This window comes from Myxine glutinosa, chromosome 2 (assembly GCF_964187855.1).
Source record: "Myxine glutinosa chromosome 2, kmMyxGlut1.1, whole genome shotgun sequence".
NCBI lineage: Eukaryota > Metazoa > Chordata > Myxini > Myxiniformes > Myxinidae > Myxine > Myxine glutinosa.
In genome coordinates, this window is record NC_136262.1 from 241,332,498 (window position 1) to 241,348,600 (window position 16,103).

The 16,103-nt window shown below is 44.0% G+C and overlaps 1 protein-coding gene across 7 annotated transcripts in view; it reads left to right on the forward strand.

Moving 5' to 3' along the window:
* The window catches only part of CTBP1 (C-terminal binding protein 1), a 372,662-nt gene that overhangs the window by 240,630 nt on the left and 115,929 nt on the right, over nucleotides 1-16,103 (forward strand). For all 7 annotated transcript variants that reach the window (XM_068106031.2, XM_068106032.2, XM_078772389.1 and 4 more), the window contains one exon: nucleotides 10,378-10,584. In XM_068106031.2, coding sequence (XP_067962132.1) covers nucleotides 10,378-10,584 — 207 coding nt within the window. The remainder of the gene's footprint in view (nucleotides 1-10,377; nucleotides 10,585-16,103) is intronic.

Genomic DNA, 16,103 nt, shown 5'->3' on the forward strand with positions numbered 1-16,103 from the left:
TCCATTTTCACATCCAAAGCAAAATGTTACCAGAAACATGAAACATATATCTGACAAAAACAGACATTCCCTGGAAATTAATTTCCTTGAATCGACATGGTGCAGTCCAGAAGGGAGAAACTAAATGGTTAGGCGAGAGTAACAGTGTCATTTTTTTTTCCCGAACGTGCTGCCCTGATTGGACAATTCTCATGACACATCAGCTGTAATTTCAAACTTCGCTTATCTGTCGTTGCCCTCTCAAAGTAAATAGCTTATCTGTGTGTGTGTGTGTGTGTCAAATGTCAAATGTGTCAAATGTGTCAAACTGGGTGCGTCAAATTAAAGAAGACGGCTTCCTAGCCTTCCTTTTGAAGTCCAATGGGTGTTGTTAATTCCTCTTTGTAAATCAATTGCATTGTGCGGTTGTTTTCACCCCATGACGTTTCACCTTGTAAATGTGCTCTGATAAATATAACTTTTGTAAAATGGGTATTTTTTTTTCGTCCTATGTTCACCGAAGGCACTTTCACGTCACACCGCCGATAGACTGCTGTAGCAAATGGCTACTTGCTTCAACTACTTGTTGGGTCTGTACAGTCCAGGCATATGGTTAATAAAAAAAAAAAATTGCAACAGATTTGGCAACAGATTTTACATTGCAACAAATTTTACATCCTGGTGTTGGCTTAGCGGTTAGGGTGCCGGCTTGGGATCCTAGGATCCTGGGTTCGTATCCCGGTCGATCGCTGAGTTAACGCCAGGGGGGTTGACTCAGCCTGTCATCCTTCCGAGGTCGCTAAATTGAGTACCAGCCTGCTGCGATGAATGATCACGGTGTGTACCCCGGTTTAGAATAGGTACACCGTATCCCTGCGCATCGTAAGAACGTGACCAAGGGTTGGTGTCAGGAAGGGCATCCGGCCATAAAAACATTGCCTCAAACAGGGAACCATGATTGTCATGGGGCCCGCAAGGCTAACCCCCGCTCTAGCGGGGGAAATGGCCTTAAAACGATCATTCATTCATATTCATTCAACAGATTATCACGAGTGCATTCCAACGACACAAACACCTCATTTGTGACGAGATAGTAGAATTTTCACCTTCTCCACCTTTATCCTGTGGCATCTCATCTCACACGAGGCCGCGGGGTAGCATCATTGGCTGAAGGCCGTGGCAGTGCCGCTGATGCAATGCCTTTTCCTGGTTAGGGCAGGGATTTGGCCATGGTGGCGGTGAAGGACATCGTGGGATCTTTAACATTCACCAATGAATGCCAACATCCATCTGATGGGATGCCCACTTAACGTCCATTGGAGGGACGGCACACATTGATGAATCACTCTGCCTGTGAAGCACCGGGATGAGAGTTTATAGCTGGGTCGGGATTCAAACTCAGGATTAGTGGCGAGTGTGCATACCTCTCGACCATCCTACGAGCCTATATATATATTGTTACGGATCTCAGAGACGGCACTCCCCTTAGCAAGGGGGGGTTAATCCCCTTGGCCTGTTAAGCTGGCCGTCTCTAGTCCTGGTACTTATAACGCTCCTTTGTGGGGTGAACTTGGTCAGGGTTATTGGTCAAGGTGTTCTCCCGAATACCTTTACCAATCCCTCCGCAAAGCAGGGAGTCAAGTACCGCTCGAACCACGGACAAGATGGTATTTGCCGAGCGGTTTAGCAATCCGCGATCCGAGCCGTTAGCAATTGTCTAACCCGATTCTACGCGTTGGCCGAATCGTGCCACAGGTACTCAATGGGAAGAAGGGACTAAAGCGATCGGGGAAGAATGAAACCAAAAGGGTAAGAAATAACAGACATTTATCAATTATGTACAAAACCAAAACCAAAGAAACGAAAGTAATATACAGAAGAAGAAGAAGAAGAAGAAGAAGAAGAAGAAGATACACAGGGCAGCCTTAAACAGTCTTATATTATCAACGCCCAGGACAGACAAACAGACTTACACGAAAGGGGAATAGCAGGCAGAAATGACTGGAAGAGGGAGAAGGTCCAGGTGGGACAGAAGGGCTGGAAGGTTTGGGCCGAGGCACAGCATTGAGGTCCGCTCCAGGTCCACGCTCCGGGCTGGAAGTGAACAGCCAGCGGAAGCTTCTGGTCTCGTATCTCACACGGTCGGACAATGCGAATGAAGCGCGGGATTGTCGCCGTCAAACGGACCCACTCTCCTCCTTACAATGCTCCGTATCCTCGTCGGGTACCTCACTCATCTGCCGGATCACGTCTTCTCCCTCAACTGTTTCTGTACCTTCTCACCCGACCCTCAAGCAGTCCCTTGCAGCCGCCTTTATTGCCCGTGTAGAAATCAAGCCGCCGGCTCTGATGACACGCCTACCGGTTGGCTCACCACGACGCTGGTTGGCCGGCAAAGGGCTCACTGACTCCACCTCTGATGATGCGTCGACGTGCCACACCCTGTTTTTGTGGCTCTGCCCCCTTCTTCCTCCGCTTGACCGCATGGCTTATGGCGGCGTGGTGCCAGTAAAACAGCCCAATGCAACGGTGGCAAACGCTGCTGGCAAACGAAGTACTGGGGCCTATCTTATTTGATTAATGCAACGCAGATTCAACTATTGGGAACAGATCCTTAACTGAAACACATAATAATGAAATAACTACGGAGAGGTCCTATGGTTCGCTACGTGTTGTACATGGACTAACTAGGGTGCGATCTTTAACAAATCCAATTGATGGGGATATTTACAGGGGATCATTTATAAGGGAAACATTTACTAAAATTTACTAGTGAAGGTTCTAAAAACCGTAACAATATATATATATATATATATATATACACATACATACATACACACACACATACATACATACATACATACATACATACACATACATACACACACACACACACACACACACACACACACACACACACACACACACACACACACACCTTTCAATTAGTTTGTTTTTAAAAGTATCATTAAATTATATGCATCCCTATTCTTTATTGAGATGTGTTGCAATGTGTACACTGATGAAAAATAATTTTGGTCATTATGACCCCTTTTTAGTGTGCACCTGACCCCGAGGCTCCATTGGCTCCATTGTAAACCCAGTGTAAACCCAGTTTTTCCCCCTAGGTTCTAGGTTAGGTATTTATTTATTTTTCGTTGCGCTGCGGCTTGTGGAAGATGCTTGTTCATATATCATATGCAGGCCGAAGACATGAGCAGACGTCATTGTACTTTAACGTGAATTGCAAGAACATTAGTAGTAGACATTGAACAAATACATCTGGTATATGGGATGTGAACCTGGATTCCGAGCATCATGAGCCCGTCGGTTCAGATGAAAAAGCGAAACAGGCCGGCCCATTGATCCTTTTGGCAGTTAAATTCCTCTCCGGTTATTAAAAGAGTTTTCTTTGTGCCCATTGAGCACGTTCCTGCGTTGCACCAACCAGCATTGCTGACAGAACCTTCCCACAAAATTCAAACTGATGTGAGAGCAGTCCATTTCCAATTGTTCAGGCCTTAAATTACACATATACCTACTTGGTATTCATATCCTTATAATAAAAACAAAATGTTACGTTTTTACGACACCGCTAAATCTAAGGTCCAGCTCACACTCCAGGTTAATCTTTATTTTTATTGTCACATTTTAGTTATCATTTTGGTTTCACATCCGAGTCAGCCGGACAACCCCGCACACAGTTTTTCATTCGTGCACACAGTTTCAATCCTAGTGCTGCTTTGTACTAAGTAATTTGACCATAGGATGCAGAATTTAAATATTGGACTGAATTGTGACAGATAAATCGAGGGACATGGAAAGGAAACACTGAGTTTGTTTATCCCAGAGAAAGGAAGATTTGAAAGGTTCTTGTTTAGATTTGAAGTATTCGCCAAACATAAAGAAGAAGAATACCTTAGTATCCTGTCATTAGCTCTAATATTCTGTCATCACCATGTCCGCAAAATGTTTTTTGTTTTTATTTAATAAAAGAGACTAAATGAGTGGTCCGGGTCCCAATCCATTCATTTTGAAGTTTTTGGTGATTGGTGGTCTCGTAGTTTTGAAAGTGTCAGCTCATATGATGATATACTATTTATTTATGATCCGAATTCAAGGAAGTTTGAAAAAGACCCTTATCTTCAAAGTGATTTTGCACCATTTGGGGCCATATATTTATCATGTGCACAAATATGGCGAAATATCTGAGCTCGACCCTCCCGACCCCTTTCTCTCCCATTGTCTTATTTCCCTTTTTTCTAAAATTCCAACTTCCATCATCCCAAGCCCCCTTTATTGTCCCCCGTCGCACCACGGGGCGAAAGGGGGACTATGGTTTTCCCCTCCGTCCGTGTGTCCGTCCGTCCGTGTGCCCGTCCGTCCGTGTGTCCGTCCGTCCATGCGTAAGTGAAGGACCGCATTCGAATTTGGTGTGTGGGTGCAACCCACGTCAAAATCCAAGATGGCCGCCGCCATGTATGTCTGATGCCATGTATGTCTGAACCTTGTGAGCGGAATATCTTGAAAAATAAGCGAAGTACCAACTTATAATCTGGTGCGTGGGTGTATCTCGGCATAAGGAAGAACGCTATTGAAAATTGGGTCGCCACGTCAAAATCCAAGATGGCCGCCACCATGTATGTCTGAACCTTGTGAGCGGTATATCTTGAAAAATAAGCGAAGTACCAACTTCTAATGTGGTGTATGGGTGTATCTAGGCATAAGGAAGAACCCTATTGAAAATTGGGTCGCCACGTCAAAATCCAAGATCCCACCTCCATGTGTGTCTGAACCTTGTGAACGAAATATCATATCAGAGCATGTTTTCTGCGTCTTCCACTTTGTCAACTCGCATCACTTCCCCGACGGGGGACCTAGGCGTAACGCTTGTTTATAATGCATACAGTATGTAGATGGCTCTAAAATGTGAATTTAGAGAGAGTATGAGCACTTCTTTGTTCAATATAGCTTTACTGAACTCGTAGCAGTCTTTGAAGGATTAGTCCTCTCTGAATAAACAATTTAAACTGCCCCTCAAAGTATCCTTTATTCGTCTTCGTCCAAGGATGTGCCTCTTTAGATTTGGATGGAATCCAGTTTGTTATCTTTGGCCATGACTGCACTGTATGGTAGATTGTGCAAGCACGTTTTGGAATGGTTGCCGAACAAAACTGAGCATTATGGCACGGTCGCATTGCAAACGCAGTGCTATAATTATACAGGGCTGCCATTTTGATTATTTAGCGCAATATTGCAGTTTTGTGAAATGATGAGAATTTTAATAAATATAATAATTAGATGCACGCTCTACTTTGATCGGATATGTGACCCATGACGTCATTGGTATCAAACTTGTTTTTTCCATGGGTAGGCCATCACATTTAAAGTTTCAAATTAATCAGATAAGGTGTATTTTTATATCAAATATGGCTGCCAGAACAGAATGGCCTGGTCCCCTCGTCAGATGAGTTTTCTTCCGAGGAACTTCAATGCAGAAGGAAGTGATTAGTGCCGTCAGTTCCGCACAATGTTTGTTTGTCCGTGCTGTATCTTTTAGAAATGCTGAGCATAAAGCAAGGAAGCAGGACGTGCCGTTTTTAAGTCTTTCCTATGACCTGCCCCGGGTTTCAAACCACTGACCTCCAAGACTCAAGAGTGGATGCTCAAACCGTTACATCACGGAGATGAAATAATTATCATGAATTGATGATCAGAATGTCTCCAAAACAAGTTCTTTTTCAAAGAAATATTTTATTTGAATCTCCTTGCCTGATGAAAACCTTGTGGTCTTAGTTTCGACCAATCTTGCATCAATCGATGGGAATTGTGTATGGGGAAGATTATCTGAAATTCTACACATACGTATATGAGAGTACAGTCGACAGGTGTGCTCATATTTACGTGCATTTTCTACACTAGAAACAGCCACTCCCTTCGGGAGCATTGGCAAGTCGTCTCTCCACTCCAGTCACTCCCCCCTCCTCTCCCCAGTGCGTATGTAATATATAGACGGCCCCTTGGTAAAGATTACAGTGGCAGATTGTGCAAAGAGTAGTCACATATGTGCTCACAACAGACGATGCTTTGGAAGCAAACACATCTAGTATACACGTCTCAGTCCCGCTTGTGTGTAAGGAAGCGTTATCGTGAGCAACGCGAGTAATTTGCGAATTAAATTGTTCATTATTTATCTTTCTCCGAGCACAATATAATTGTTTTTGTTCTCTTCGTTTAAATTTTAGGATGTTAACCTAATTTTTGCAATGGAAATTCCGAGTGGCATATCTGCTACGAGGTCTGCGACTGGTACATTGTATTACCAGGAGATAATTATTTACATAGACATGGACTATAAATTAGCACAGAATTTCACTTTCACTGCTGTGGTTAATCCTGCCCAAGTCTTATTTTACACAGTGTATACCTGTCTGTGGGACGTATCGGTTTTAAATGTAGTCGTGGCAGTTAAACACCCACCAGCAGAGGGAGAATCCTATTTATTTATTTATTTACTCTCACCTCCCCTCTCCTTCTTACCCCCACCAACCCCCTCCAACCCCCTCCCCAATACTATCCTGATTGATTCGGGCTCAAAGGTTAATCAAACCGAGTTTTCTGCCCGCAGCAGCAATCCTTCCCCCCACTTTTTCGGTTGAAATGGTTGCGTGCAGATAGTCTTCCTTTTGGGTAATGAAGCCCAAAGTGGCAGATGGCTGAACTTGTATTAAGATTAGGCTCATTAGTTGCATTAAGCTGGTGGGATGTGAGCTGGGTCTGAGTTTGTTTTTGAGAGTGGAGTCGAGTCGAGTGGAGTGGAACACATGGGATATGAAGTGATAAGAATCTTTGGTATTGTAATTGAACGACAGTAAGCTATAAAGTGGTGGCTCTTGAGATGGTTGTAGCAGTGCAAGTTACACGTAACGGCAGCAAAAAACAGAGGGTTGGCTTTGCCTTTGACCGTGTTGAACAGAGACAGAGAGCAGGCTGTTTTTAGTTTAGTGATGATGAGGCATTTCCATCCCTCAGCGTCGCTTTTTGTCGAGAGCGATTGGACATCTCGTAGGACAAAAGACTCTTCTTCACCAAGGTTTGGAAAGGAACAAAGGCTCGAGGTTTAATTTGGGACACTGCCAGGTAAATGTAACGCGCTTTTCCTAGTACAGGTTCAACCTTTGCTTTCCCCATGAATGTCATTTGTACTTGCAGTTTTCTATCGGGGAGGTCCTCAGGACAGAGTCGACCCAGGTGTGAACTGCCAATTTGTTGATGATGTGAAAAATAGTGACCGTTTGCTCCTTGTTCCACGCCTAGTTTATATTCAAGAGTGGGAGTGAAGTGGCAGGTATCTCCACACATCCATGCCTTGCATTCAGTGCCATTTAAGTGGGATTTGAAGTAACTGTGGCCACTGGCTTAGGAAAGCCGTAGGATTTCGCAGATGGGTTGTAACAAGGGAAACAAGCGATGAGACGCATGTTCAGGGCACGAGTGCACCTCAGTTATGAAGAAGCTCAATGTCCTCCTGATGATGGTGGCAGGTATGTCTGCAGTAGAAGCTCAGTTCTTTGCACTCTTTTTATTCTCCATCACCTTCTTCCTCCTTAACTACCTGTTCTTTAGCAACTATCTAAATCCTATTCCTCCTCGTATTGCGTACAGGATTTTCAATTGGCAATGATATCCCCCAACTTACTTTCATCTCCAATGATGATGATCAGACAGGAAGATGCATTGTGTGCCCGTTACATTCGGGCACCAACTTGGTTGTGTCATTCTGATACATGAATGCTGAATGCTGTGTGGCTCTTTGACTTCTTTTTTAAATGCAGATCGTTTGTCGTTTTCAACAGTTAGTTGTGCACATCATTTACAAACTACTGATCTGCATACCTTGTGCTGTAGAGTTTATACCGTGCAATGTTGTTTTGGTTGTTACCCCACATACGCAAAGTGAAAGGTATGGTTAAGCAAATGGGTCAGTCTGTCTACAAACGTTAATTTATCATCAAGGAAAAACTTAACTGAAATTGAACGTTATATTTTGAACATGAATCGAAAAACAAATTTGTAATTTGGCAGTAATTAGGCCCTGAATTCGGGAGATGTATTTATTTTTAGTCCTGAATTCGGGAGATTTATTTATTTTTACTCTGTCTGCCTGTCTGGCAGTCAAACAAAATTGAAAATCATTCCAAACAGGAAAGTTATTGTTTTTAAGGACATCGTCTTCACTTGTATGCAGCACAAGGCTGCGGGGTAGCATCATTGGCTGAGGGTGTGGCTGTTCCACTGATGCAGCGCCCTCTTGCTCATGGTTGGAGCAGGAATTTGGCATTTGTTCAGGGTACTGGTGATAGCTCAATACCATTCGTGAAGGACACCGTCAGATGTTTAACATCCACCAACAAATTCTGGCAGACAGGAAGCCCGTTTAATGTCCATCCGAGGGACTGCGCACACATTGACGAATTACCCTGCCTGTGAAACACCGGGATGACAGTTTATAGCTGGGTCGGGATTCTAACCCAGGCTAGACAGCTTTGAGGTGAGTGTGCGTGCCTCTAGAGTCTGGACCATCCTGCCAGCCCAGGGACGTCATAAAGGACACAAGCGACAGGCACAAGGAACTAATGTAACGTGTTAAATAAGGTGGTGTGAAGACCCTGCATCAACGGCGGTAAATTTTTGAAAAAGATTTTTTTACTACCTTTAAAATCTTTCTTTTTATTCAACTGAATTATACACTTGAACACTGCAGAACACAAATTGCCTTTTTGGTGTTTTCAAAACCTTCCATTTAACAGTACTGGGACAAAATGTTACGGCATTTTACGTCGTCACGACCAATCAAATTTGCCGCTTGTAGACACTGCCCACGTTCTTGTTTCTCAAGACTGCGCTGGGTAAAAGCGTTCTATAAACTCTCTAGTTTTGTTTTATTTTGCTCAGAGACTCCTCGAACGTGTGTGTATTTCAAATTACATTACCAAAGCGCTGGCCAATAATTTTGGCTGCTATCCTAATAAGACATTTCTGTGAGGCACAGATGCTAGCTTTCCTTGAGGAATGCACAATAACACGCCATTTGAGTACACACTTGACGTCGGGTGAAGGCCAATTTGGAGAACTCAAAAGTAGGTAGGCCGAGTTTCTAGATGGCAACACGTGTGCGAGTTGTACTCTGAGGCAGTATAGCGACAAATTTATTTGGTCAAAGTGTCCGTTAGACAAATTGCAAAACTGTCCCACTGCAATGTGTTCAATTAATTTCTTCTCTCACAAGTTATTTCTCTGTATGCTGTGTAGTTGTGGGACAAGAACCTTCTCTGATAATTGGGGAAACTTTAGCACGACTTCAAGTTGAATCTCATTTTCTAGCGGTGGAGGAAAGCAATGGTTTGGTCGAGGTGACCTTAACATCAGGAAACTTTCGGCAACTTATTTTGAACCTCTGCTGTAGGAGCGTTCATGCCTTATGGTCAGTTAGCGGACTATGAACATCTGGCATTTGTCTCGTTCAAAACTGGAAAGGCTGGTGTGATCTGCCCAAAATAATTTTGTTCCTTGACACGTCCAGGGTTTCAAGGCCGCTGTTCACCGCCATCTCAAGTGTCCATACCCCCATCCATACCCATGATCTTTTCAACCCTCATTAACCCTTCCCAAGCACACCGCCATGTTTCCATGTTATTGGGTGCCCATCGTCACCTCACCCTCCTCTGAGATTATTTCTTTTTTGTGACATTTCGGATTCTTCCCCAGCTTTTCGTTCCACTTCTGTGATTGACAGTTTGTGCCTGTATCCAGCTTGGTCACCCCGTGTCCTCGGCCTTTTGCCCTCTTTCTTTCCTGTGTCTTTCCTCCAGGTCTCCTTTGTTATCCTTCCCCCCTTGCCTTGTTGGCGTGTCTTCCCATCCCATTCCTGCTCCTCTCTACTCTTCATTTTGTTATGTTATGTACTGTACTAGTCCCTTTTGAATTCTAGCTCCTCCATGAGCCTCGACTGCGCAGCGTAATACATTAGTAGTGGACAACGATGAACTCCTACTTTTAAATGAATTGCAAGGACGTTTGTAGACAATGGGCAAAGTGCATTATATGAATTTTGAACCTGAGATCGCAGTGTCTTCAGCCGTGGGTTCTCAGAACACTAAATGGGCAAAAAATGTACTTGCATATTGAAGTTAGCTTGCATAGCCCAATGGTCTGCATTCCCCCTTTTGGCCTGGCTTTGCACCTTTATCAGAAGAGGCACTTCCTCTGTCTGTCCTTGCGATGATGCTTTGTTTGCCACACCTATCCGCCTTTGTTCTCCCAGCATGCATGTTTTGGTATCATAAATTGTAATGTGGTTACAATTAAAACCTTCTTTCCTCTTTTGCTCGTGTGCAGGGATTGCGGTGTCCATTGTGCCAGGTGCTTGCGTGGAGGAGACGGCCGATTCGACGCTATCGCTTATCCTCAATCTGTATCGCCGTACGGCATGGCTCCACCAGAGTTTGCGCGAAGGGACGCGCGTCACCAGCGTAGAGCAGATCAGGGAGGTGGCATCTGGTGCCGCCCGCATCCGAGGAGAAACCCTAGGCATCATCGGATTCGGTACGCCATCTCCACATCCTTCCTCCCATGGGAACCGCCATGAATCCGTGAAATGGAATTGTCTCTGTGCTGTTTTGTTTGGCTGGTTCGTTTACTTGTCTTTGGGGCAGTGGGGATCTTAGCCGGTGTTTTTCCAGCTTGAAAATATTTTCTTCATTGTTTGCTGGTCCGCATTATCAGTGAACATATGTGACAGCATCATATTCACTCAGAAAAACATCAGCAGGGATCATCAATCGACAGCAGTCCTTAAGTAATCAAATGTTGCAGATAGTGCTTTGTTTGATAGCACACTTTGTTTGGAAACAAAAATAATTCTGTCATGTTTAACCTCACTGGTATGTTAAAAAAAATAATTATATAACACGATTAAAGTGAATGAGTTGGTTCGGTGACGGGAACAAGCGGATTCGATTTTGGCTTATGTCCGGATGCAGCTCCGGGCCTATCAGTGGGATACAAAAGGTAAACTGTTCAGCCTGGCAGAGGTATGCGCTCTACCGGGTGCCGTTCTCATTGTATTTGTAATAAAACCTTTTTAATGAGATGTTGCTGAAAAAGCTATAGTATGTCCGGATATGTGCTTAGGGTGCATTGTTAGCCTTGCGTTTCATATAACAAAGGCTACAAATGACTGTTATTATACCGATGATGAAAATGAGTTCTTTATACCACCGTTTTTCACCTGCCTTTACATTTGTCCATGGAGGTGCAAGTGACTCATCAATCTGATAATGAGGGTATGTGAAACACCATTTCGCTGACCTTTAAATGGCTGAGCGGTGTTAACAGCTGTCCTGGATTTTATAGGATCGTCCCTTTTTTACCGAAGTGTCCCACGTCTCATTTCATACCTTCCCGGGATGTCATTTTTCCCGTATTCTCGGTATTTTGGCATATATCGGCCATGATGCCAATGTCCATGATGTAGCCATCTCTGGCATATTCCAATACCTAAGACCTCACCATCATCATCATCTCTTCCCGAAGGACACCATGGGATCTTTAACATCCACCAACTAATGCCGGCAGACAGGACGCCAAGTTTAACATCCACACAAGGGACGACAATAACATTGATTAATCACCCTGCTCGTGAAACACAGGGATGACAGTTTATAGCTGGGTCGGGATTTGGACACAGGCTAGACAGCTCAGAGGTGAGTGTGCATAGCCCTAGGCCATCCTGCCAGCCATAAAACCTCGTAGCTTTCTTTTAATACTTAAAATCTTTTAACTTCATGGGATTTTTCCCTCTTGCCTACATAAAGGGCACTTTCCCTTCACCTGGTGTGGTGGCCCACTGCAGCCCTCTTGATCCTTGCCTAAATGTCCCTAAAATATTCCATAAGATCTGGTCACTTTAGACTGAGAAACTTCTCAAACATTTGCCAGCATTTTGCTTTGTGTTCTTTTCTGAAACCCACTACAGGGTGGTATTTGCACAAGGTTTGGAATTTGCAGAATGATTTTTTTCCACTTTTTTTTGGATCCCTCCGCCGATGAAGCCGCCGGAGGCATTATGTTTCTGGGTTGTCTGTCCATCCATGATAGGTTTTCATTACTGCGATAACTTAAGAATGGCTGAAGGGAACTAAGTGAAACTTGGTACAAGTACAGTCGGACCTCGACATTCACGGTCCCAACATTCGTGGACGCTGCATATTCGCGGTTCATAACACGTGACCTGCTGTTACATTCACACCTTACGTATTCACGGTTAAAATATGTAAATATATTTCAAATCAGGACTGGTCTCTTATATCCACTGTCACCGATATTAATTCAGCCTGGGAATTCTTCCACATAAACCTGCTCTCTCTTATGCACAGATTCATCCCATCTCACCTTCAATTATCTTATCCATCCTTCGGCTCTTGTTACTCTGATTCTTGTGGTAAGGCAATTACTTTGAAACAACTTGCATTCTGCTCCTGGAAGGCAAATTCAACTGAAGTCAACTTCAGATCATTCCACAAAGCTCGCAACAGGTGTGTGTTTACTCTCTGGAGAGCCTGAAAACAACATCTGTCCAATCTCAAAAATGAGCTTCAAAACTTGTCTCCCTCCTCTAAAACCTGGTGGCACCTTGTCTAGACTTGCACCCTCTGCTCTCTCCGTGCTTTGTCCTCCTCAGGTATTTGCAGGGTGCACACAATCCACCAGTAACCCCCTCCTTGTGAAAATGCCGAAATCCAGAACCACTGCTCACCTCCACTCATTTGGTCCTCTTTTTCCCCACCTGTAGAACCACCTTCCATACTCTCTTCAATCTCATTCTTCCCTCCAGGTCTTCAAGACAGATGTTCACCACCATCTCAAATTATCCCCCATCCAAAATCATGATATTTTCTACACCTGTTAAACCACTCCAACCTCTCCCAAAAATTTTGCTTTTGTATCCATCTTGTACACCCTTTGCATACTCCCTAACCCCTCATCGTTACCTGCATCTCTTGTTTGCCCGTCTCCATCTATTTTCTTTATCTTTTCTCCTGTTGTTCCCTTGTTTATGCTGTGTCCTAATTTGTTCTGTCATAGTTCTTCCACAAGTCTCGACCATGTAGTAAAAAAAATATATATATCCTCACACCCCCATTCAAACAATGCCCCGACATTCACGGATTCAATATTTGCGGCATTTTCCAGGTGTGTTAATTTTTTCTTTTTGTTGCCTGCTATCTCTACACGTGGGTGGGTTTCAGGAAATGGAACGGAGACCAAGCAGGTCTCAAAGTATCCGTGTGTGTGTGTGTACGTACGTACGTACGTATGTACGCGTGTGCACGCTTTTGTTATGAGTGAATAATCAAGATTCCTCCTTCCCCTCCCAAGCCACCCTTTCCTTGCTCACTTGATTATAGTAATCGTGGTTCTTTATGGGTGGCTTTTATTTCTTCACTTTGTACTGGAATGTGTCTGCACAAGCTGGTAGCTTGTGAGGTGTGAGACAATGAGGTTTTGACAATTTTACACAGGAAACCCGTAGCTGCAAGCGGTTCAGATTCAGTGGCTTGTCTCTTGTCGACACAGAGATGAAGGATTAATTGTGCTTGGAGTAAGTTTTCTGGAAATGCTTTGCAATGGCATTCTCGGAAAAACTGCTGGCGAAGGCAAATGCAGAAATTGGAACCATGAACGGTTTGGTCAGCATTGTGTTTGTGCCATCACAGATCCCACTGCACCTGGTCCTTCATTAACCTCTGGCCCATTGGCCTTCGGCCATTCTAAGCTTTGCTTACGCCTGATGGGACTTGGCTCTTTGCTCATTCTCCATGTGGGGGCGGGTGTGGCGTCGGGCAATTGGCACCGACGGCTAGAAGTGCAGAGATTAAAGCAACGCGGAGACTCCCATATAAACACTGGCACTGAGTATTTTGTCCTCCCTGGTGCACGAATCGGGCTCCAGCACAGGAATGGCTGACTGGGAGTGCCGTGGGGAACACCTATTTTGCTCCAAATTTTCACTTGTCCTTCGAGTTTAGCCTCATGCACTTAATCCATATTTCCCCTCTTTTGATGTCGTCTAACATTTTTCACGATTTGTCTTTATTTTGTCCCCATTACCCATCCTTGCCTGCTCTCATTGATCATTGATACGATTGCCCTCACATTGCCTCCTTTTCCTTTGTTTTTGTTTTTTTTTTGTCCTTTTTTTCGATCTAATTTAGTTCCTCCCTCTCTTCTACCGATCTGCTTTTGTGACTGTGTCGTGACTTGTGCCAGATGATGCCTCAATCCAGGATTTCCAGCAAAGGATTCCGTGCTTACAGCTTAGCCTGACCCGATCCGCACAGATGTCCATTTTGAGCCCCACTCTCGCGCGTTTTTGGCCTCAGGGATTATGAGCTCGGAGTTCAGAGCCGCATGTCAGTCGCTCCACATTCCTTTCGCAGAATCAGGAAGTTGTTATGCCATGTCCATTTTCTTTGCTACTTTTAGATGCCATTTCTTCCTTTCCACTCTCTCACCACAGCATGGATATTCCTTTCTCTAACCTGCTTGATCACCGTGTTGTTCCTTCCTTTTTATTCTTCCCTCTATCTCTCTTTTGTTTTTCCCACTAGCTCTACCTATTCCTTCTCTACCTTTTCCCTTCAATTCCCCCCCCCCCCCCCCCCCCCACACGTATCCCCAAAAGAAACAAAAATGATTTCTTACTAATATAAAAATCACTTTTTTTCATTGAATTAAAATTTGATTTGTTATAACTCCGCAGCTCAATGGAACGCTGTTCCCCCCTCTGGGCCGGTGCTCCTGCCTCACACCTAGCTCGACTTCACGTTGTTGAAACCAAAGCTTTCAGAATCATTGGAATCTCCTGTGATGAAGCTAACTCCGAGGACCTTACACTCACTCACCGCAGGCAGGTTGGTGGTCTTTCTGTCTTCTACCGACTCCTCTCCGGCCTTGCTCCCCCGGCTCTCTCTGTGCTGTCCCCCAAATATTCCTGCAGGTCGCACACGATCTGCCTGCAACCCTCTTATGGTTAAACTGCCAAATTCTAGGCTCTCTGCTCACCTTCACTCTTTCATTCCCCTTTTCTCCCGCCTCTGGAACAAACTCCCCCACTCCCTTCAATCCCACTCCTCCCTCCAGGTCTTTAAAACAGCTGTTCACCACCATCTCATATCTACCCCCATCCAAAACCTTGATCTTTTCTACCCCCGCTAATTCACCCCAGATACACTTTTTCGAAATTCCTACCTCTTTCCTGGAAGTCCTTGCAGTGTCCATATGTTTTATACCTCTCCCACCTCCCCCAAGTCCTCTTGGGGGGGATTTGAGAGTCCCTGCTCTCAAATGTTGGGTTTTTGTCCTTCCCCCTCTCTCTCCATCTTGTCTACCCCTCCCCTTATTTTGTGTTTTATGTGTCGGTTTGTGTCGTTTTGACTTTTTGTGTGATTAATGTTAGCTCTTTCACGAGCCTTGCTCTTGTATACAAAAAAAAAAAAAAAAAAAAATCCACCACCAAAAGTGGGTGTTATGTTTCCACCTAGAGTCCCTGTATATAGAGAGTTGTGTCAACTCAAATTTGGACGCCATTTTGTGTCTAAGTGTGTCGGATTAGATATACATGTACATTTGCGATATGGGGTGATATATTCTAAACCTGCTAAAAAAAAATTTACTACACATATTTAGTCTTATTATTACATACAGGTGATATTTGTTTTGTCAAAAACTCAGCTATTGCCATGAAAAAGAGCTGTGTGGTGATATTAAAAGTGGTATGGCAATGCATATTACAAGCCAACACTGCATATAAGCATATTATTCGTATTCGTATTCATATTATTATTATTCATATTATTCGCATGCATATTATTCAATGCATATTATTCGTATTCACCATTATAAGTAAGACAAACCAATGCTGTCGTTCTCTGAATTTTAATAACTTTTAGAAAGGAGTGTGGGCATATCCAATATTTTCTAAAGGGTGCCGAGAGCAATTCCGGTGTAGGACTTCCAGCCGACATATTGTCTAACACACTTAAAACAAATTCTGTACGTGG